The 24,907-nt window shown below is 42.7% G+C and overlaps 1 protein-coding gene across 1 annotated transcript in view; it reads right to left on the bottom strand.

Annotated features, from left to right (window-relative positions):
- The window catches only part of LRRK2 (leucine rich repeat kinase 2), a 1,602,077-nt gene that overhangs the window by 1,082,984 nt on the left and 494,186 nt on the right, over nt 1-24,907 (bottom strand). Inside the window, exons 21-22 of the mRNA XM_085654107.1 lie at nt 20,802-20,920; nt 17,278-17,326 (exon numbers count right to left, since the gene is read on the bottom strand). Coding sequence (XP_085510233.1) covers nt 17,278-17,326; nt 20,802-20,920 — 168 coding nt within the window. The remainder of the gene's footprint in view (nt 1-17,277; nt 17,327-20,801; nt 20,921-24,907) is intronic.

The following is a 24,907-nucleotide window of genomic DNA, read 5'->3' as shown; positions in this document are numbered from 1 at the left end:
ACTTATCTTGATGTAGGTTATATGTAATATTCGTGACAGACAAACCTTTACAATTTTGGTTTCCATATTTTAAAGTCTATTACCTACGTGAAGTATGCAGAACGTCACAGCAGCCCCATTCTTTTTGTCAGAACCTGGTGAGCCCAACTTAAAATGGAAAAAATGGAAGGTAGTGTTTGAACGTTACGCAAGGGTGTGTGGTCCCTCGCTTAGTGCGGAGAGGAGATCTGCTTTGCTCCTACATTGCTTGGGGTCAGAAGGTCAGGATGTGTATGACCATCTTCCCGATTTAACACAAGAGGAGGCGCATGGTCTCAATGATTATGAGATATGCATAAAAAAACTAGATAAACATTATCTTCCCAAAGTAAGCACCATTCTTGAAAGGTATACCTTTGCGAAAAGAATGCAGGCAGAGGAAGAGACTGTAGAGGGGTATATAACGATGTTGAGAAAACTTGCATCGTCTTGTAAATTTGATGGCACGACGGACGAACGAATACGTGACCAGTTTATGTTTGGTTGCAATATAGAGAAAGTAAGAGAAGAGTTGTGGTTGCGGGATGAACCCACCTTAGAGGAAGTCTTAGTCGTTGCCAAGAGAATTGAACATTCAATTAAATGTGTTGCAGTTTTAAAGAAGGACTCTGTCAATGATTGTAAAGTGCAAGAGGTTAGGAATAAGATTAAATCTGAAATAAGAGAAAAGGACAAGAATCAGAAAGGGTCTATATCGACAAAAGAGAAGACTAGTCAGAAGTGGGTTAATAGCAAGTGCTTTAGATGTGGGAAGTTAGGGCATTTAGCAAATAATCCTAAGTGTTCGGCCCTTGCATCTGTGTGTTCGAAGTGTAAAAAGAAAGGCCATTTTACTGCTTTGTGTAACAGTAGGAATGCACCAAATGTGAAGGAAGTTCATGTGTCGGAAGAAAATTTCGATGAGCTAAATTCCGAGGAATATGAGTGTGGTCAAATTGTTGTACAAGTGGTTACTGGGGAGAAGAAAAGGGATTCTCCGTTTGATGAGATTTTGGTTGATGGAAAAAAAACCAATGTCTTATTCGATTCGGGGGCGAAAATCACGATCGTGTCCAGTGATTTCTTTATGAACAATTTAAAGAGTAAGGTTAATCTGTTAAAGCCAGATATAAAGCCATTGGCTTATGGTGGCGAGCCTATCAAATTACATGGCTACTTTGTAGGGTTAATTGAATACAAAGGGAGATTAATTTCAGGCAAGATTTACGTGTCTAAAAAAGGGGACAGCATTATAAGCTGGATACACCAAGGTGAACTAGGGGTCTTTCTGGATCCTAACAGCGTCCCTCCTATCCAATTAAAAGAGGATGTACACTCCATTGGAAGGGTGGCACATGTCAATGTGGATTTCAACTTTGTGGATTGTCTTAGGAAAGAGTATCCTAATGTATTTAAAAAAGAATTGGGATGTCTCAAAGGTTACAAGCATAAAATATTACTCAAGAGAGATGCTATTCCCGTATGTTGCAAGGTGAGAAATGTACCTCTTTCGGTGAGAGATGATATGCATGAAGAGATTAAAAAGTTAAAGAAGGGTGGCATCATTGAAGAGGTCGAAGGGACTGAGTGGTTGGCTCCGGTTGTGGCAGCTCGCAAACCTAATGGAGATCTGAGACTCTGCATAGACTTGAGACAACTTAATAAATGTGTGATTATTGACAAATATCCCTTACCTAACATCAATGAGTTAATGTCTCTTTTGGGGGGAGCTAAAGTGTTTAGCACGATTGACCTGACCTCGGCTTATCACCAAATCGAACTGGAGGACTCGTGTAGGGATTACACTGCCTTTATAACGCCGTTTGGCACTTTTAGATTCAAACGAATGCCATTTGGGCTAGTGTCGGCTTCTTCTGTTTTTCAGAGAGTTATGGAGAATCTATTAAAAGGTCTACCTGGTATTTATGTGTATCAGGATGATATCTTAGTTTTTGGGGAGGATTCTAGTCAACATGATGCTCGTTTGAGGTCTGCTTTGAAAAGGTTAGATGAACACAACTTAACTGTAAAAGCAGAAAAGTGCAAGTTTAGGACTAAATCCATTGATTATTTAGGTCATAACATTACGGGTGATGGTGTAAAACCTAAAGAGAACCTGATTAACACGATTCAAGAGATGTCTTCTCCTTCTACTAAAAGTGAACTCATGAAGTTCCTAGGAGTAGTTGAGTATTACTCGAAATTCGTGAGGAACTTTGCTAGTTACACTGTGAACATGAGGCATTTACTTAAGAAAGGTGTGGATTTTCAGTGGACGGAAGACTGTGAGCAGGAATTTGTAGAGATTAAGAGTAAACTTAAGTCTGCTCCTTCGCTTGCAAGTTTTAATCCCAGGATCAAACCTGTTCTCATCACGGATGCAAGTGAGAAGGGTTTAGGTGCGGTTCTGCAACAACAGGGCGAGGGTGGCATGTACACGGTCATGTGTTTGTCACGTAGCCTTAAAGATCCTGAAACAAGGTATTCCGTGGTAGAACGGGAATCACTTGCGGTGTACTGGGCGGTTAAGAAGTTGAAGAAGTTCCTTTGGGGTATTAATTTTGAAGTGAGGACAGATCACAAGCCGCTGGTGGAGATATTCAGCAAAAAGGGGCTAGACTTGATATCTAGCAGAATCACTAGGTGGGTGATAGGATTGCAAGAGTTTAGTTTTGACATAAAGTATATACCAGGTGTGGAAAACAATGTGGCTGATGTATTGTCACGTCTCACGCCTAGGCAAGTTGTGGAAGAGGATGATAGGGAAGATTCAGAAGAATTGGTGTACGTTGTTGATCAGAGTATCATTAGCGAGGAGAGATGGAGCAGTGAAATGTCTATGGATAGTGTATTGAATGAAGTCATGGATCTAGTTAGGAAGGGCTGGTCCAGTAACAAAATTGGGTCTCTTGATTCCAGGAAGTTTTGGGCGGTACGTAATGAGTTATCAACAGATAATAATCTGTTGTTTAGGGGAACTAGATTGATTCCTCCTTCCAGTCTTAGGAAAGAACTTATAGATTTGGTACATTCTTCTCATACTGGCATTACTAAGTCAAAGGAGCGCTTGAGGATGTCATATTGGTGGCCGGGCATGGACTTGGAGGTGGAACGTGCTATCCGTGATTGTGTAACGTGTACATTGAGTGAAAAGTCGAAGTGTACGCGTGTCCAGCCCATGGTGGTAAGGAGACGTCCTTTGAATCCGTGGCAAGATGTTGCCATGGATATCCTGGGTCCCATTCATTCTAATGGATCTCAATCATTTGTGTTGGTGGTGATTGATATGTTTTCACGTTGGCCAGAGATTTTCTTTTTGTCAAGTGTTGACTCAAGTCACATTATTAAATGTTTGAAGAATTTATTCTCAAAAGAGGGCATTCCCAACTCCATTTTAACGGACAATGGGGTGCAATTTGTGTCCAATGACATGAGAAGTTTTTTTGCTTCCAAGGGTATTTCTCACAAGTTGTGCTCTCTCTATCATCCCGAGACTAACGGGATGGTGGAGAGATTTAATAGGGTAATCAAGGAGACCATTGCGTTGTCAAAATCTATGTCACTAAACTGGAAAGATGAGGTTTTAAAAAAAATAGAGGAGTATAGATTATCTCCTCATTCAACTACGGGTAAAACTCCCTTTTTGTTGTTTCGTGGGAGAATTCCCAATACTAATGTAGAACCAACGTGGGTCAACAATTATGAATTGGATAAAGGTAAAGAAAAGGAGTGTGATAAGAACATGATTCAGACGAGAGAAGAAGGGAAAAGCAATGCAAGAAAGGTTTACTTTGATAGAAAAAAAAGTGTGAAGATAACTAAGGTCAGTGTGGGTGATTTGGTAATGATTAAACGTCCTGGGTTGATGGGTAATTCTACTTCCAAGTTCATGAAACCTATGAGGGTTGTGAAGGTTTTTAAAAATGCAATTAAGACTCAGGATCATAGGATTTGGAATTTGAAAAGGGTTGTAGTGGTAAAAGGAAGGTTAAATGGGTGTCATGGTGAGGATGTTATAGTTAATCCTGATTCATCAGAAAATACTAGGCATCGTGTGTCAACCAGGGTTTGCAAGAAACCATCTTATTTACTAGACTATGTGTAGGTAAATAATGTTGATCACTGTAAATGCATATTCTAGGCGTCGTGTGTCAACCAGGGTTTGCAAGAAACCATCTTATTTACTAGACTATGTGTTAGTAAATAATGTTGATTACTGTAGATGCATATTTTGTTTGTTTTATGGTAAAATGGTTATTTAAATCTTAAATGTGTGTTATTCACTGTTGATGCATATTTTGTTTGATGCTTTGGATTGGTAAATTTTGTGTGACGAGGGGAGGTGTGTAGTATGTCATGGATACATGGACATGGCATATGAGGTGCCTTCCATTATCATTGGGTATTAACTTCAGAATGTTGCTATGTCATTCTTGATGTCATGGGGTTCTGTGTTGTGGTTCAGACAGTAACTGCTGTTGCTATCTGGAGACTGCATGGATGGGATCTCTGAAGATTAAACCTACTTCTTCTTTACCACATCTGCTTCTGGAGTCATCTTTCTTGAATCTTACACAAACTTTGAGGTTTCTGTCCCAAAATGTAGTTTTAATACATCTTGCTAATATTGGCACTGCTTCACATGTTGCTCACATAAATTAGAGCTGCTCTTTTTAAATCTTGGCACACACAGTAATAGCATATTACTGAAGGCTTGAGCCTCTTCCTGTCGGGAAACTTAGCATAGACAAAGCAAATAGGTCTAGCGCTAATGTGTTAGCATGCGACAATAGTATTTGTGCTTTTCACCTCACAGCTTATCAAGGCTCATTTGTCAGCTTACTAATTGGCATAATACAACAATATACTGACCATATTAGGACAGGCTCGTACCCCGGTAAAATATTTTTGGAATACAAAGTTAACTGATGTTTTTACTGCTTATTACTGGATTCCTGACGTCCAATGTCTACACACAGAGGATTAAAGGACTTATAAAAGTCTCGCTCAGACAAACCACGTTTTGGCTATACATTATATGAATTTTTATTGGAAACTGGGAATCTAAGGACTTTTTGTTGTATACTTTTGGATCACTAGAGAGTTTGTAAATAAACCCACAAGTATGACATATATACTGTTAGACTATTTATTTTTGCACGGGTGTGTTATTCTTTCCTTTCACTGCTTTGGGGTGCTCTGGTGCCATTTCATGGTTGAAAAACAGAACGATTGGTGTTGCCATTGTTTCTTACATCAGTTGGTGTATTTCACAGCAATTTTTGTGAAACACTGAACTATACCGCAGGAATATAAAGGGATTGATACAATATCACAGATTGTGCCATAGCGGGGAAGTCAAGAATTAAACTCTGGTGTCCTACTGCCGAAGTCATCAAGTCAGCTGCTATTGTCAGTGAGCATACATACATCACACTGGGTAAAATACACTGACAAGGTGTTTGTAGCATTTAAAATGTGCAAACATAACACTGAGACACTGTCTGGTCACCAAGATTCACAGTGCTTACGTCAAACCTTTGGAAAAAAAGAACTTATGTTTTTTCAACACTGGGCTAGATGTACGATGGGACAAAGGTTCAGATTCACAAAACTGGAGCCTTTGCATATGCAAAATGACTTTTTGGTATGTACAAAACTTAAACAGTAATTCATTAACGTTAGCAAATTACAATTTGGGTTTGGGAGTACATACAGGTAATTATTTTGCCGAAAAGCACACCACGCCCACTCAATGTGTAATTGAGTGGGGCTCTTTTAAGGTAGTCACCAGGGGCATGTGTATTCAGAACATAGTGGGAGTCTGCCGAGAGCTGGACATGGATCTCAGAGAAGCCAAGGCGACTCTAGCAAACCTAGGATGCCAAGTCACCCACGACACTGCTACATGCCAAGTACTGGCAGTGGCCAGGGAAAGCCATGCAATTGTCATACAGGGCCTGCTTTATAACAACTTTGCAACATATACAGCCCGGATACATTTCACTGGTAACAATCTAGGCTGCTTCCTAATGTGTCTAGCACTCCAGGAGACGAGCGCTCTCCCCATCACGGAAATAGCCCCAGGCGAAGGCGCTCCCTTGCATGGTAGCAGGCCGTTTTGCAGGCATTCTACGACTGATATTCTGTGCTTTATCAAGCAACGTGGTGAGGGAGTTCTTGGCCCTCCCTGCTATTAACCTGCATGAACACTGTTGAGTGCAAAAGAACTTGATGACTTGATCACTGCGGTGGACGTAAAAACGGTGATCCACGACTTGCCCGGTAATAAAACCTCAGGAATGCCTCCATTTACTCCATTTAAAATACTATGATCTTTTCTTCACTCACCATGCCCCCAAGTTGACAAATATGTACAACAAGTCACTGTCAACTGGGGTGCAGCCAGCTGTCAAGTCTCTACTCACCTTGGACCGGGGATCTGCAGGAGCAAAGACAGCACATCCAATACCTTCTAGTAACAACCCCCAATACCCGAATACAAATAAGTGTCCATGGATTATGCCCAAGTGTAACAGGGGTAGGGAAAGAGAGGGTAGTTAGAAAGAGAGGACACAAACTATTTTGGATTTGGCACCTCAAAGGACACACATCTCAGTTTGAAGTCCCCGGTCTCTCTGTGATTCCTATGAAATTACAGAAATGCAATCAGAATCTCAATAGAAATGCATGCATCAAAATGGTATGAACGTGAGTCCTCCCCCCCCTCAAATAACAGGGATTCAGGGAGCAGAGCCAATTGATGAGGGAAGGGACTCTAGACAAGGACAAGTAAGTGGTAAAACTGGATGTGGTGAAAGGGGACAACAGGAGCTCGAAATTTAAAGCAAACAGGTGTGGAGAAACCTCCAATAACATGGCTTCTGACTCAGACACGGCTTTTGAACACAATATGCCCAAGATGCTGCAAGCTCATTCGTGAGTACACAATCTTGTAATACCCGCACATGAACTCGGCACTCCACCAGGAAGGACTACTCAGGTAATCTTTCATTCAGGATTAAGATCACCTACGATGCATGAGCAAGCCGGGCAAATCCTGACACCATCATCCCTTCGAGGGGTCCATTCTCATCTCCCTACTAAAGCCAAGCCAGGAGTCCACACACCTGTCCTCTCATTGGCCAATGACCATCCTGAGCACTGATTATAAAATACTGGGAAAGAGTCTCACGGACCGCTACCTCCAGATTCTCCCCAGCATCAAACATTCATATCAAACCAGGGGCACAACATGTCAAACAACTTCAGGGTAATATTCCATGTAATAGATCAGGCCTAGCTGAGGATTCCTCAAGCGGCGTACTTGATACTTAATCTAGAGAAGGTATTTGATATGCTGTCCTGGGACTACCTTTAAAAGGTGCTGACAGAGCTCAGAATTGGTAGGCGTGTCTACTAGCATATACAAAATAATTGTATGCTAACCCATTCTCTTACATATGAATCTGCTGTTTAATCTCTGCTTCACTGCCAGTGAGTTGCAGTACCCTTCAGAGCTGCCCTATCTCCCTTATACTCTTCAACATTGCCATGCATCCTTTGGTTCTCCACCTGCTCAGATGGCATGCATTGGGGTATCCCCTTAGACGACACCAGGCAAGCAGTGTTGTTATACGCTAATGACCTTTTACTTTATCTCCAGGATACCATCGCTGAGGTGATATACGCAGTCCTCCAGGATTTTGAGATCAATTGGGCAAAACTGTGCATCTTCTCCCTGCAGCAAGGCGCGCCCTCCCAAAAGATTCAATTTGGCAGTGTACAACTGGTATGGGCAGGTGCAACAGTTCGTTACCTAGGCATCCACTTATATCACATGCAGCACGACCTGTTTGTGGGTAACCTCAAGTGGATGCTCACAAACTTTAAAGTACCAGACTCGGTTCGTGCCCTCAAGATGATCATTCTTCCCCGATTATTACACTATTGTGTTAATGTGCCAGTCTATCTGCCCATACATGTTTTCCGGGAGCTGGACTGGATGCTCAGGGAACTGATCTGGGATGACAAACGGTGATGAATAGCCCTTAGCTAGGGCTATGCTGGACTACGCGCTCCCTCCTTTGAATCGCACTACCTTGCGGCCCAACTCTAATGCCTATTCCACTGGCTTATGGGTAAGAACTATTTGAAACCAACACTGGTGAGGGAACCCCACTCCCTACAATGGGCAGCTCCAATTGCCCACTGTTAAACTGCACCACTCATTGCCTTTCTATGTATGAGTAGCCCGTAAATGCCTCACCTGGAACTTTCAATTGACATGCCATGTGCTCCCATGATTACCCTCTAGGGGTTAACACGATTTCAGGGGTCCTTTACGACAAGACCTCTCAACCTTACATAGACACTGTGGGTAATTTATTCCAGGACCACCATCTACTTACATTTGTACACCTCCATCAAGATAATGACCTCCCTCACTCCCTCAAGGCCAGTTAATTTTTTACAGGCAGCTGTTGGCCAACATGCCGACTTGTGTGGCGCACAGTCGAAGAGACCCCCACCCATTTCATCATACACACATACTATATACCATGGCTGCCATCTGATTACATGACTATATAAAGCCACCAGGGAACATGTTGGGGTCTTCCTGACACACCTTCAGCAAACATGGGGGGATGAGATTACATGCCCCCTACACGATTCCAAGAGGCACCACAAAGTGTCTCTTGTAACGTGGTATTTTAAAATATACATGTTAGATCTGTCAGCCTTTGGGTGGTCTTTCCCCAATCTTTTTGCTTTTTGCCTCCACGTTTGGCAAATCTTTTTGCTGGCCTTGGGACTCTGAGCACATTACTACTGATGATCACTGCTAAAATGCATGTGTTTCTTCCCTAAACGTGTGTAATTGGTGAATACCTGATTGACCTATTTAATTTACTTGTAAGTCCCTTGTAAGGCGGTATACCATCTACCCAGGGCCTGTAAGTTGAATGTTACTAGTGGGCTGCAGCATTGAATGTGCCACCCACAAAAGTAACCTTTCAAACCTGTCACATGCATGCCACTGCAGTGCCAGTGTGGGTGGTTTACTGCCACTTTGACATGGCATTTAAAACTAATTTCCAAGCCTTGAACTTCCCTTTTGTTACATATAAGTTACCCCTAAGATAGGCCCTAGGTAGCCTAAGGTCAGAGTGCTTTGTAAGTAAGGTAGGACATGTACTTTTATGTTTTGCATGTCCTGTTAGTGACAAACAGCTTATTTCGTTTTTCACTACAGTGAGGCCTACTCCTGTTATAGGTTAGCATGGGAAATTCCTCAATACACTTTTAAACTGTAATTCCTGATCAGAGCAAATTGGCTTTTTCATGTTTCATATGTTTGGAATGGTATTCATAAATCCTACTTACTGATGAAGTTAGGTTCAACATTATTTTAAGAAATCTCACTTTTAGTAAGTGGACATTTTTGTGTCAAGGAGAACTGGACTCTGTCTTCACTCCAAGTGATCTCCAAGGGCTTGTTGACTTGCGCCCTGTTACGCGAGACTCCGAGAAATCTGGAAGTGGCCCAGATACTTGCAGCATGGATTTCGATGCATCTCCTATCTGCTGGTAGCAGACCTGGACCATTGACCCGGTTACGGGAGAAAAATTGTTGCACTGCATAATAACCAGCGTTTTCTCTCCCCAGATTGACGCATCGGACAGCATATCGCCGCCACTGCAGCTTTGTGAGATTGATGCATTCTCTCAACTGCGTGGCAGAAACCAACGCATTGCTTGACTCCTCTTGACTTTGCCACCTGTCTTCGGAACTGATGCATGGCCTTCACTACGTGAAGAAGATCAACGCATCTCGTTGCTTGTGACCAGGAAAGGTACTTTATTCCCCAGGGCCTGCGTGCCTCCTGTAGCCGACCTGTGCTTCCAAGAGGTTAAGTCGAACTTTGACTTTGCCCCGGTCCAGTGTGACTTTTTTAGTACTACTTGCTTCTAAGTGCTTAACTGCATTTATTCTTTTAAAATGTAATATCCCAACTTCTATACAGTGGATTTTTGTCATTTGTGTTGTGCTTTAGTTATAATATAATACTCTATTCTAAAAAAAACCTGGTGGAGTCTTTATGTAGTGTATTCTTTGTGTTACTGTTTGAGTGTGTTGCACAAATACTTTACACATTGTTTCTTTGTAGGAAGCTGGCTCTGTATATACTATACCAAAAATGAGGTATAGTGTTCCCAGTGTCCAGTGGAACCCCAAAGGTAGGCAGAGGTAAAAGTAGATAGCACCTTACTCTCATTTGTGGTAGTGTGGGTAGGCAGTAAGGCCTTATCAGAGGGTAGTGTTAAGCATTTGTTGTACACACTTAATCAGCAAATGATGTCACACACTCAAAGACTGAACTCAGACCAATTTGATTTGTATAAAAATATAATTTAGTTGTATTTATTTATAGAACTAAGTAAGCCGGGCACAGGTAAGTGTATATGATTATTTTCAAAGCAGGTTGAACAATACAAGCAAGCTGAGTGAAAATTACTTTATTACAGGTTTGTAAATGCATTCAATACAGTGGAAATTACTGTTAGATTACTTTGAATTACTCTGCAGATTACTTTCTGGATTACGTTTTCTACCCAGAGTGATATACCTTGATATCACACTGGGAAATTTCCTAGAGAAAAGGGTAATCAATTTTTAGTTCTTTGCAGTTTTTCAAAGTTCCATACAAAACCAACTCCACACTTGGAACATTTTTCAAGGAAAAAAAGTCAATGTATTCATTATCGGTTAACTGGTAAGTACTTTGTTGAGGAAGTTGGTATTCTGGGGTTAGAACCAGGGTTCCCCCAGGGTCAAGGATGCACTCTCAAAGCACCCTCAGCTGCACTAGGGCGGCCGGGTGCCGAGTGCTGAGGCCCAATGTTATCCAATGGGGGAAAGTGGGCCACCGGTTGATGGCTGCTCACGAGGAGGCCTCAAGGTTGTGGAAGCAAAGCTCCTGGAGTTAGGCTCAGAGCAAAGGAGGAATCTGAGTTAGCAGACAAGGTACACCCGCAGAGGTGCAGGGGCAGCTGGGTGAAGGGTGCTGTTTTGGTGTCGGGTGCCCTATTGTTTTCAAAGGCAGTTGCCGGTTTTGGATTTTGGGTGCAGTCTCGGTCCAGGAAGACTTCCGGGAGGAACCAACAGCTGGGCAGGTAAGTTGGAGGGCTCGGGGACATAGGTATACCTCGGGTTGTCTTCTCCAGGGTGCAGGGTGGCCTGATGCAGGGGTGTCTTTTGAGGTCGGGTTTCACCTTACAGGGCCACTCGGGGTTGAGGGGGTCTCCGTGCAGAGCCTGCAGGTGACGTTGGGGAGTCCTGGAGGGGTCAACCCATGGTGGACTCAGACTCTGAAGCACTGGGGGACCTCGCTCGGACCGGTGGGCCACTCAAACTCAGACTGTAGGCGACGGGTGCAGTGGTGGTCTAGGCGTCAAGTTTCTTTGTCCTCACCAGGCTCAGAGTCTGTCTTGGGAGTTTCTTTTGAACAGAGCAGCTGTTCACAGGACATCGGTCTTTGTTGAAGGCAGGCCTTCCTCCCAGGGGTTCTGGAGGTCGCTGGCTGCAGGACAAGGTGACTTTTGGCACAGGATCTCTGGATACTGCAGATGGGCTGGCAGGGCTGGGGCCAAGTCAGATCTTCTCTGCATTCTCCACCGCTGAGCATCTTCTTTAGTCCTTTTTCTTCGTAAGTTGCAGGAATCTGTCTTCTAGGTTCAGGGCTGCCCCCTAACTACTGTATTTAGGGGGCAGTTTAGGGGTCTTGAGGTCAGTAGGCAACGGGCTACTGACCTTGGGGTGACTAGAACCTTTGTGTGCTCACCTCACGTGGGGGAGTGGGCACAATCCATAATCCTGATTGGAGAGTGCCTGCCATCTGCAAGATGGCGGGCACCGAAGAGTGGGCTTCATCTCGCCTCCCCCACCTGAGGGGTGGGGTTGGCAGAGGAGGGCACACCTTCTGGGCTGTGCTAATTTTTCCTGCCTGTCTTCCCGCTGAAAAGGAGGGGAGACAGGAAGGCGGCCTGCTACTGAAAGGCTAGGGGAGAGGCTGAGGGTCACGTTACAAAGGCGGCAATGGCTTTGAAGCTCCGATGCCACAGATGGGTCTTCCTGGCCTGGGGAGGTGGTAACACCTCCGTCCAGGAAAGGCTTTGTTTCTGGGCTCAAGGAGCGAGGGCTCCCATCCCCGGGGTCCAGAAACATGTCTTGTGGTGGCAGGCTGGTGTGTACCAGTCAGGGAACCCACCAGAGGCTGGTCGTTTTTCACGGGGGATCTCTAAGATGCCCTCTGAGTGCATTTTTCATTAAATGCCACACTGGTATCAGTGTGGGTTTAATGTGCTGGGAAGTTTGATACCAGACTTCCCAGTTTTCAGTGAAGCCATTATGGTGCTGTGGAGTTCGTAATGACATACTCACAGCACCATATACACTTAATGGCATTACTGCACTTACAATGTCTAAGAATTGGCTTAGACACTGTAGGGGTACAGGGCTCATGCACCTGTACCCTCCCCACTCGTATAGTGCACCCAGCTAGAGGGATGGCTGACCTATGCCAGGGCATTGGGTTGTAGGCATGGCACACACAGGGATGTGTGTAAAAGAATGTGTAAAGAACTGCACACCATGGATAACACAATGTTGAACAGCGTAAAGCATTTATATACAAATGTTTCCAACTGATGCATGCTACCCGGTATTTGAGAGCTGCCAGTCCCTCATGTGTACGTGAATGTGCACTCGGTTTCATCAGGCTATCCAGCCTGACCAATTAATTACACAGGGATGTGTGCCATGTCGACTCTTCACTTTGTTCTGCACCAAAACACGCAGCCTGCAATGGATGTGTGTGTATAAAGGCACAGGGCCTCTAAGGGTGCAGCTCTTAGAGGCCTTCCCTGGCCACAGTGCCCTTGGTACCCATGGTCCCTTTTACAAGGGACTGACATGTGGCCAGAGAGGTGCTAATTGGGGGTACAAGGTACAGTTGTGGGAAATAACCCTTCCATGGGAACCTGATTGGCAGGGAGCCAGGGCACACAGAGTCAAAGTACAACAATAGTTTGGCAAAAAGTGGGAGGTTACTGCAAACAGAAACCCAGCTTCCTACACAAGCCCCCCCCTATGCCCCCCCAGCCCAAAGGCCAGGAGACTCAGCCAAACCTGGGAGAGTACTTCTAGTCTTTCAGGCGAGAAAGAAGAGAGGAAGTGGTTTGAAAGTTGCAGGGCCTACTCAGCCTTACATCCTTCTGTCCAGGTCAGTCCTTTGGAGTGCTGGCCTACCTCATCAGTTTCAGGACCTAATTCCCAATGCTTCTTTCCTAGCTCTTTAGTGTCTTTACCCCATCTTTTTAATTTGGGTTCAGAGGTGCCTACCTCTGCAATTTCTAACTTAGCTAGGGCAAAACCCAGCTTACCCACAGAGTTTACCACCACCTTGAGTAACCCCACCATGACCAATAGGATCAGGGGGGCCTAACTTGCTATTTGCAGGGGTCTAGGCCAAAATGCCAAGGACAGTGCTGCCATGAAGGCTAACACCCAGCAGAGGTACTGACAGCTGTCAGTGCCCAGAACCACACCTTTAGCTCTTCACTGGTAAGTGGAGTGGCTAACTTGCATGCTTCTTTGGGTTCTGGTGGCCAGTCTGCTGTTTTAGGGTAGGGGGTCACTACACTTGGTAGTGAACACCCTTCTTCCACCCTCTGTTCTGCCAGCTGAGGAGCCACCAACTCAGGCTGGACAGATGTCTGACTAGTCAGGTCTTTTTGTTGGCTAGGGAGGACTTCATCAGTGCCAATTTTGGAGTTCTTCCTTACTGGGATAGAATCTCCCTGGCCCACTGGAACCGTGGCTAACAGTTGTCCACCTCTCCTACTCTGTCTCTTTTTTTTCTTTTGGGGCTTATCTACGCTAACTGCAGGTTCAGCCACCCCAGGTTCTTGGACGAGGTCTGGCACTGGACCAGTACATCTCTTTGGCTCAGACCAACCTCTGGGTGGTCATTCCCAAGGAGACAATCAAGGGGGAGGTCTTTATTGACTACCACCTTCCTCCAACTAAGGGACCAAGCTATTTCTAGGGGCACTACAGCCACAGGCCTAATAGCGACCTGCCCTGAGATAGCCCTTACTCTTTTTGTTTTCCCTGGGACATATTAGTTTGAGAGTAGGTAAAGTCAATTTTGCGAGTCCCTAATAGCGATTTTTACCGAATCGCTATTAAGGATTCGCAAAATGGAATGTATTTAGGAATCCCAAAAATAAATGTGATTCCTTAATATTCCTTAATTGCGAATCGCAAATTGAGGTTCGCAATCAAGGGATACCTTCCCATTCATTCCTATGGGCCAAGAGGGATTTGCGCACGCAATTTGCGAGTAACCAAGAGGTACTCGCATATTGCATGCGCAATTTCAAGGGTTCCAAAAGGACACCCTGTTGCACTCCTGAAATGTGCATGTGGGCACATATGGTGCACATACATGCCCTAAGGGCATGTATGTGTGCCACATGGCACTTTGAAAAAAGCAAAAAAGTGCTTTATTAAAGGAAATCGCAAAATACCACCAACTTGAAGTTGGTGGTAATTTGCGATTCCTTAAGGCAATATCACAATTTGCGATGTCTACTGGCATAGCATTCAGGGAATCGCAAATTGCGATTCTCCAAATGCTTGCGCAAAATAAAGAATCACAATTTTTGCGATTCCTTAAGTTGCAAGTGGGTATTTGTCTACCTACATTGCACAGCCAAAATGCAATCACAAACGCTGAAATTCTGCGAATTTGGCTTCCTATATCTGGCCCTAGTCAGTCCAATAAATGCAAAGTTGTATATCCCACTGCTGATCCACCAAAGTAGGAAGCAGGCTCTGTATATACTATACCAAAATGAGGTATAGTGTGCAAAGAGTCCAGTGGAACCCCAAAGGTAGGCAGAGGTAAAAGTATATAGCACCTTATTCTGAATTTGTGGTAGTGTGGGCAAGCAGTAAGGCTTTATCAGAGGGTAGTGTTAAGCATTTGTTGTAAACACTCAGGCAGCAAATGATGTCACACACTCAAAGACTGAACTCAGACCACTTTTGTTTGTATAAAAATATCACTAAGTTATTTTATTTATAGAACCAAGCCAAGCCTGGAACAGGTAAGTGAAATAAATGCCTTGCAAAATCTTATGCAGTGTTTTACAACTGAATGCAGGTTCAAATGCAATTGATTGAAATATATGCAACAGTTAAGTACTTAGTTGAGGAAGTTGGTATTCTGGGGTTAGAACCAGGGTTCCCCCAGGGTCAAGGATGCATTCTCAAAGCGCCCTCAGCTGCACTAGGGCTGTTGGGTTCAGAGTGCTGAGGCCCAATGTTATCCTTTGGGGGAAAGAGGGCCACCGGTTGGTGGCTGCTCACGAGCAGACCACAAAGTTGTGGGAGCAAAGCTCCTGGTACTAGGCTCAGGGCAAAGGGGATCCGAGTTAGCACACAAGGTGCACCCGCAGCGGCGCAGGGATGCCTGGGTGCAGGGTGCTGTTTTGGCATTGGGTGCCCTGTTGTTTTCAATGGGAATTCTCGGTTTTGGGTTTTAGCTGCAGGCTCGGTCCAGGAAGAGTTCCGGGAGGAACCAACAGCTGGGCAGATAAGTTGGAGGGCTCAGGGACGTAGGTGCACCTCTGGTTCTTTTCGCTATATAAATCAATTAACAATGACCTAACCAGCTATCTAGACGCCAATGACCTTCTAGATTCCACCCAACATGGCTTCAGACCACAGCACTTCCCTGAGTTATAGCCTTTGAGGAGATTTGCAGATAGCTGGTAGGAAGAGCCGTCCTTATCCTACTTGACCTATCAGCAGCGTTTGATACTGTAAATCATCTGGTATTAACGCAGCGGCTGAAGGAAATAGGAATTAAAGAGGAGGCCCTAACTTTACTCGCCTTGCTCCTCACTTCTAGGGAAGAGAGGGTGTGCTGGGACAATTTTAAATCAGAGAGCTCCTCCCTCCATTATGGAGTTCTGACAAGGATCAGCACTGTCACCAACCTTGTTCAACATCTATGTCACACCTCTGGCCAAGCTGACCAAGGCTCAAGGTTTTTCGCTAGTATCGTATGCCAACGACACTCAGATTGTTATCTCTATCTCTTCGAGTGCGGAAACCGTCGCTGGGAGATTTCACTTTTGTCTGAAGCACATTATGGGGTGGATGCATCAGAACTACCTTACATTGGATATAGACAAAATGGAGGTCATGGAGTTTGAAAAAGGCCACCCCTCTGGAACCAATTTCAGTGGCCAGGTCACTGCCGAACCCCTCTGTAAAAGTTAGGAACTTAGGTTTCCAGTTTGATGACCAACTAAACTCTGCAGGACAGATTAACCTCTTGACATGTTGTTTTCTATTAAAGACTCAGCACAAGATTTTGCCTTTCATTCCCCAGGATCTCAGGAAGTCTGTTGTAGTCGCACTAATTCTTTCATGAATTGACTACTGCAATGTTTTTTTCCTGGGCATAGGCAAACGGCAATGGGGAAAACTTCAATCCCTTTAGAATGCCGCAGCACGAGTGTTGCACAACATTCCCAAATACCATCCTATTTCTAGCAGCATCAGGGAGCTTCACAGGCTTCCGGTCAAGTAGCGCATCAAGTTCAAGGCCCTATTCCTGGTGCATAAAGCATTATATGGTGGAGGGTCGTCGGACCTGCAGAAACTTTCCCAATGACACTCCCCACAGCGGAATCTTAGATCTGGAATGAACTGCCGGTCTTCATCAGGCTACAACTTAGTAGACCCCTGTTTAGGAAAACTCCTAAGCCCTGGTTAGTCCCCTTACAGGAACGAAGCTTTCTCACCAGATTCTTTACACATTTCCTTGCTATTCTCAGCGCCAAGACACCTCAGCATCCATGCGCTTTACAAGTTTTTTACTTACTTACTTACTTATGACTGTCAGTAAATGTAAAACGCTCACAAGCTCTACTAAAATACATTGAGGGATGTGCCAATAATGCTCAAAATATTCGGTCAACAGTACTTATAAGCCTTGCTACATGGATTGTTTACGTTACAGTTTTTTTCATTGCACTTAGTGAAAAGAACACATTAAGCCTCTGGGATTTACCCACAAACAACCTTATATTGTGTGTACTGATGAAAGCACAAAATATTGCATTAAACAATGCAATTAACAGAGAGGAAACATCTTACAATCAGATAAAGACACTTACCAGATGTTTTTCTTTTATGCACTGAAGGAATATATTCTGTGACGGGTCCCTAGTAAAAATTAACCGACAAAGAATATTTTTTAGCAGAACGTTTTATAAAGAGAATGAGCAGTCGTCCATCATTCTAATATATTTTTCCATTACTCAAAAATCAAGAAATACCCATTATTATTCTCATCTATAGGTAACAACCTGTAGTTTTTCAAAGGAATCATGTCTACAGGTATAACCTGTAGCTCTCTCCACTTGTTCAATTTAAAAAGCACTTGCTCTCCCCAGATGGTTAATCAAGTTAAAACTGTGAGATGTTATGCTTACAAGGACATACTTCTGCTGGCAATGTTTAAAAAGTGCAACATATGACTATGGTAGTAAACCAGCCCAAAATTAGTCTGGAAGGAAGGGAGACATAATTAAGTCAGGGGTCTCTTACAATTCCCTTGAGGGTGCAATTCTGGAATAAATACAGAACAATAGATGTAGGCTCGGTGAGATTAGGTTAGCTCTACAGTAGTTTAATTTGGAGTCACCACAACATAAAGTGAGTTGTGATTGTATAAAATAGTTTGACCTTTTTTGAAACTACATGCAACACTTTATGCACTGGTTGCAAAATTTGATTATCTGATTTTGCCTATTTTTTTTTTTTTTATTAACAGTGTCCTGTAGTAGATTTAAAAGGATTGCGCTTGTCAAACCACAATGTAAAAATAGTGAAGAATCGAATATTTCATTCACATGAACTGCACTATAGTACTGCTTGCAACAACTCGTGGTAAAGAAAATTTAAGATGCCTTTGACCTTTGAGAAAGCTATAGAAATAAAGATTTGGTGTTGCCCCTATTCTTTACTAAGCAACAATGGGTAGATAGATGTTCATTTCCATCTGGGACTTAGTTCTTCTACCACCTAAAAATCAAGTCATTTGAATATATTTTAGCAAAGCATCAATTCTAAAGAACCCAAAGAAGGAAGCTTATGTGATTGCACACTACAGTCCTAAATCCTTGTATTCAAAAGTGAACAACAATGAATAGAACTGCAGTGCATGTTTAATGATGTTACACTTTATTGGCTTTTTGGTATATTTTATTGCCTGTGAAAACAAATTATGATTGTAGGATGCTTCTTTCAACAATTATTTGCACTGTAAAAGTATTTGATGTTTATATGGTTGTTGTCAAGCTAGAACAGTAAATAAATAAATAATATTTTTCATGATGCTCTTAGTCTGCCCCGACATACCACACATACTTCAGTAAATGTGTTTTGGGTAGAAATAGATATGATTTCAGTGACAGCCACATGTAGTATACTATTACACTCATTTATTATTTGAGTAACTCCTTACACTCACTTATTATTTGAGTAATCTCTTAAAGCACAAACCAACACTGAACATGCCTGAAGGTGCGATTATACTAGCTTCTTCCACACGCATTATTTGAAAAAACTTTGTTTAATTTCTGGACACATAAAAGGCACATGGTTATTAAGTCAAGCACTGAATATTGGACAATAATGAAGGTGGCTACCATTCTAATGAACTAGTGCTGCAGGGCCACAAGATGTGCTGCACCTCATTTTGAAACCCAAGTTACTGGCTTTGTGGAATAAGCTCTCAAACAGAAGCTATGTAAAGTCAAGGCTTAATCTAGAAAGCTTTAGTTGTTTAGAAACACAGATACAGAACAGTTCAATCAAGTGTTAAGCAAACAAAATATTAAAACAGGTCATGGAGGTAGGTAAAATAAGGCAATTAAAATTAAGGTAGTAAAAAAAGGTGATTTTACCACCTTAGGTCGAATTACAAATGCAAATACATTATTAGTGTTTATGTACTATGTGCCAAATTATTATAACATGGGGATCTATGGCCAATGTTACTCAGAGAGGACACTTCAGCTTGTCTCCGTAGTGTTCTTGCATCCTAGGGTTTACTGCTGCCCTTCCAGTACCAGTAAGACAATATAGTAGATATGCAGAAAGAATGCAAGAGTGCATCATGTTTGCTCGTGTACATCTACCCTTTCACCTATTTTGTCCGTAACTAATGCTGCAAAGCGAGACAACCCTTCAGGTTTGAGGCAGTATGGTGCATATTGCCAGAAACTGTCCAAACCATTGTAAGGCTGAAATCCCACTGCATCAACAGGAATGAGGGTCTTACCAAGGTTCAGTAAGGTAGCTAAAGGTAAGAGCACATACAATTCTTTTTGGACAGAGTGATAGTGCCATAGGTAGTAAAGTGTGACAGAGTTAGGGTCAAATCTTGTTGCTTAAGTACCTTGGATAGCCTACTAAAAATGACCCTATCTCCACCTGCCCAATTGCTATCTTCTGGCTTACAGTCAAGATCAAATCTGTCAGTCAGTTGATATGCTGTGTGTGTGCGTGTGTAGCATAAAACATGTATAGTTTTCAGTACTCTTTACTGGGGAAAATAGGATAGGTAATCAAGAGAGAGTAAACAATCAGCAGTTTCCTGGAGTGGATCAGGATTCTCAGGCAAGTAAGTTACTTCAGACCAAGGTTCACATTCTCCCAATATGACACCGAAATCCTATGTAAAGGATAGCCAGGAGAAATTTGGATGAGAAGATAAGTTTGACCACTCACACAATACACTTAAGACCAGGACTAATCAGGTCTCGCAAGAGGAATTGTGGTAGTGGCTGAAGTAGTGGGAACCCCTCTCGCAACTTGGAGAACCTGGATAGAGGTGGTGATGCCCACGTGAGGTTGAAGGATGCTGGGATAGGACAACAAGAAGCAACTAATGCCAGTAGTTGCTCAAGCAGCAGTAGGGAGCATATGAAACATCCAGCTCAGTCATTCATCAGTTGAAATCATAAACACATGCAAAGCTGCAGGAAAATAGAGAGAGAGGGAAGAAAGGAAACAACAACAAAGGTGTGGGATGGAGAAAATGGTGGGCAAAGTTATTGTTGAGGCACCATACAACTAAGCAGTTGTGAGGCAACTGTCACTTCTCAAGTTCCCCAGGAGAACCCACTTTCTCTCTAATCCTTGCTCTGATTGGACAAGAGGCTAATCGGACCTGGAAGCCTCAACAAAACCCTCTGGGCACCAGGTGCCACTGCCTTGCCACCTACAATTTCCACTGTTTTCTCTCTGTGTGTTACTTTCTTTTACTGATTCATGAACCTTGGGAGATCAACATATCTTTTGCAGTTGGACTGAAGAATTTCCCCAATGATACCGTTATACCCACTGAAATAAAATAGCAATATGTAAAAAACGAACAATCTAAGGCTTGCAGAGGGCTCTTACAAGGTAGGATTTCTTGCAACTCCCATTATTGTGTATTTTTCAATTTGATTTTTGCCGTCACATAGCTTGAAACACTTGATTAACTGGTTTTGCTCAACAGAATAGAAAATATAGCCTTCTATCCAGTAATAATGTCCACAGGGCAGCAGCTTCTGCACATTACAAATTGTGTTCTCAATAAATCACCTACTAGGGTGATTTTATAATGTACACTGCATACACATCTTACCAATGAATTTGAATTCCTTCGACGGAAAGGACTGTTGTCCAACTTAAATGACTCTTTATGCTGATCAACAATGGATATGGAATGTGGATGTTTTCTTATAGGAGTTGATGTTTCACTTCCTATTTAAAAAAACATAAATTCAAATAACAGTAAGAAATGAGATCCCATTTGAACCTAAATTCTGTACTCGTTTCTGCTTACACATGCTCAGCAATTGGTTAATACATGATCAGAAAAAAAACATGTGCATGATATCATTTAAATGAGGGATAGTAATCTATCCCTCAGTAAAGAGGGAATTATATTATCTGAGACATACAAATTCCACAAACAAGGTAAGTAAATTACAATGTTTGAAAGTAGTCACTTTTACAAAACCAAATAAAAAATCTCAAATATTAAACATTATTTTATCATCTAAACATCTTATCAACAATAACTAATCAGCAGCATTGAGAGGGGGACAGAAAGAGTGGCAACCATCATATATCTGGTAAGAGTAACTTAACAATTAAGATCAGTAAATGTATTCTAGGAGTACAGGGGATTTGTCTCCTTGTCCCCTAAAGGAATAATGTATTCCTGGCTTGCAGGGTTGCCAAAGATTTTGCTATTTGCTTATCATATTGATGAATCATCTATGAGCTTACTGATCATGACCAGCCAATCAAAAGGCTTGTCCTGGTGGGAGGCCTGTGCTTTAGTCGCAGAAGTTGTGCTGCATAAGCATCTATGACTATGTAACATTGGCTAGCTGGCTGAAAGAAGAGGTGGTGACAGACATGACAACGCCAATAACACATGAAAGGATGTTTGCCTCTTGTACAAAATGTTTCTTGTGGTGTCTGCAACTTCATTCTTGTAGTGCTAGAGGCACTCTTGTGGTCTGACACTACGTGATGACCTGTGACTACTATCATTTTATTTGACTTTGGTGTGCTATTTTATCCTAGTCTGAATGTACGACGTCCTGCATATCGTAATGGTTACTTACCAGTAGGAGTAGTTTTGCAGCTGAAAGAATTTTCTGGATTCACATGCTGTGCATTATTCCGCCATCTAATGGTTGGGTCCGGAATTGGGTTTTCTTTGGTTTTTGGTTTTTGTCGACCACCATTTGGTGCTAGGTATGTCCCCTGTGTGACGTCAGATGGTATCCTGGAGGTCGATGTGCGTGGTGGCCATCTTCGAATTCTTGTTTCTGTTTTTATTATGATTTGTAATCCTTGAGATGGTTTTGAAATACTTTTGTAGTACTTTGCTTCCCCATCTGTTTGTTTTCCTTCCAGGGGAGGCTGGGTGGGTCACATGTGAATCCAGAAAATTCTTCAAGCAGCAAAACTACTAGTACTGGTAAGTAGCCATTTAGTTTTGCAGAGTGAATCATTTTCTGGATTCACATGCTGTGCATCAGATTATGTAGCGGTTTCTCCCGTGTCTGGGAGGCTGTGGTGAAAGGAAGACCTTGCAAACAGGTGTTGAAGCACCATCAGTCCAATTTGAGCTTCCTTATTCATTTGTATATCCACACAATAATGTTTTTTAAAGGTGTGTGTCGATGCCCATGTTGCTGCTGCGCAAATGGAGTCAATGGGCACATTAGCCATAAATGCCAGCGTTGCTCCTTTCTTCCTTGTGGAGCGAGATGTTGGTTGCAATGTTAGTTCCTTTTTGGAATTGGCATAACATAATTGGATAGCTTGTACAATCCATCTTGCAATAGTTGCTTTTGTCATTGCAGAACCTGTGTTATGTGCGTAATCAACTAACAATTGCTTTGTTTTCCTGATTTTTTCAGTTTTCTGTAAATAATACAGTAAAGCCCTTCTTACATCCAGGGTATGAAGGCTTCTCTCTGCTTTTGTTTTTGGGTGTTTGAAGAAAACTGGCAGTAGAATGTTTGATTTAAGTGATACTTAGATACCGCTTTTGGTAAGAATTGTGAGTTAGTTTTTAAGATTACTTTATCCTTTAGGATTTGTAAGTAGGGTTCATGTATAGTTAATGCTTGCAGTTCACTTACTCTTCATAATGATGTTATAGCAATGAGAAAGGCTGTTTGAGAGTAATATGTTTGAGATCTGCTGTAGGCATGGGCTCAAAGGGTTTTGTCATCAGTTGAGAAAGTATCGTATTTAAGCTCCATGTTGCTACCGGATCAGGTCTTGGTGGAGCTATTCTTTTTGCTCATTCTAGGAATCTTTTGATGACTGGTCTTGTAAAAAAGCTTTTGCATGTTTTTCCTCTTATATCTGCCACTATTGCTGTAAGGTGCCCTTTGAGGGTTGAAAAATTGATGCTACTGTCCAAGAGGTGAGTAAGATATGTAATAACTGTTTCTTGTGTATTGATACAATTTGTTTTGTTGTTAGTGGTGCACCATGTGGTGTATCTCTTCCATTTAGCTGTATAACATTTTCTTGTGAACTGTTTTCTTGCTTCTTTTAGAATTTCCATGGTTCTGAGCGGTAGATTGAGGTGTCCAAATTCTATGTATTCAGGTGCCAGGCTGCTAGTTGTAGCTTTGCTGGCTCCGAGTGAAAGATCTGTCCCTGTTACATTGTCAGCAGGTATTTATCTGCTTTGATCTTCACAATTTCTCCTTTGTATAGTTCTAGGAGAGTTGAGTACCATGTCTGCCTTGGCCAGTGTGGAGCAATGAGAATCATGTTTGTTCCTGGTTCTTTTGCTTTTTCCAGCCCACTTTGTATTAGGGGTATTGGTGGAAAGGCATAAACAAATGTCCGTGACCAGTTGAGTGAAAGTGCATTTTGCTTTAACAGGTGGTGTGGAAACCTGGAGGCAAAGCTTTGGCATTTCCTGTTCTGCATAGTTGCAAATAGGTCCAACACTGGAGTTCCCCAGATGTTGAATAGATACTGCACTGTTTGTTTCAACTCCCATTCGTGGGAGCAGTTGTTCTGTCTGCTCAGTTGGTCTGCTGTAATGTTGTCTATCCCTGGTAGATGTACTGTTAGTAGACTGATCTTTTGGGGTATCACCCAAAGACAGATTTACTGTGCAAGTTTTCTCAGGGGAAAAGATCTTGTTCTACCCTGTTCGTTCAGGTAGAACATTGTAGTTGTATTGTCTGTTTGTATTATATGTGTTTCCCCTGAATATGTTTCTGGAATGCTTTGAGTGCCAGAAAAACTGTTTTCATCTCCAAAAAATGGATATGTTTGTTGAGTCCTTTTCGCTCTACTGACCATGAATTTCAGTTGGTTGAGATGTGCACCCTACCCGTTGAGTGATGCATCCGTGGTGACTGTCACAGATGGAGCTGGGTCCTTGAAAGGTCTTCCCTGTGCTAAGTTGTTGGGTGCCCACCATTGTATCTGTGCCTGCACCCTTTGTGTAACAACCACTAGATCCTCCCAACTTTCTGTGGTTTGTGACCAGCTGTTGGTGAGCCATTCTTGGAATGGGCACATGTGTAGGCGAGCGTGAGGGATGAGTGGGATACATGATGCCATCATGCCCATTAGTTTCATTACCTTCCTCACTGTCAGAGACTGCCCCCTCTGGTAGAGGGCTGTTTCTCGATGGATAGCTTGTATTCAGGCTTGTGTGGGATAAGCCTTGGAGTTTTCTGTGTTCAGTCTTGCTCCCAGGAACGTTTTTTCTTTTTCTGTTGTTGTTGATGATTTCTTGTGGTTGATTGAGAAACCCAGTCTTTATAGTGATTGGATTGTTTTTTGAACATGATTGTGACAAGTTTGTTTTGTGCGTGCTCTTATTAGCCAATCGTCTAAGTAAGGGTAAACGTGGATTTTCTCACTTCTCCGGTATGGTGCCAGTGCGGCTAAGCACTTTGTGAACACCCGTGTAGCAGATTTTATTCCAAATGGGAGTACCTTGAATTGATAGTGTGTTCCGTTGTGTAGGAATCTTAGGTACTGCCTGTGCCTTCTGTTCATAGTGTAAATAGGCGTCTTTAAGATCTATAGTTGCCAAGTAATCCCCCTTTTGAATCTGTGGAATTATTTCTTGAAGGCTACACATTCTGAAATGTTGTGTTAGTATGAACTTGTTTATGAATCTTAGGTCCATGATTGGCCTGAGAGTTTGGTCCTGTTTAGTTACTAGGAAGTATGGAGAGTAGT

Source organism: Triturus cristatus, chromosome 4_1 (assembly GCF_964204655.1).
Source record: "Triturus cristatus chromosome 4_1, aTriCri1.1, whole genome shotgun sequence".
In the NCBI taxonomy this organism is placed as follows: Eukaryota; Metazoa; Chordata; class Amphibia; order Caudata; family Salamandridae; genus Triturus; species Triturus cristatus.
Note: the sequence above shows the minus strand (reverse complement) of the source record. Positions and strands in the feature narration are given on the sequence as shown.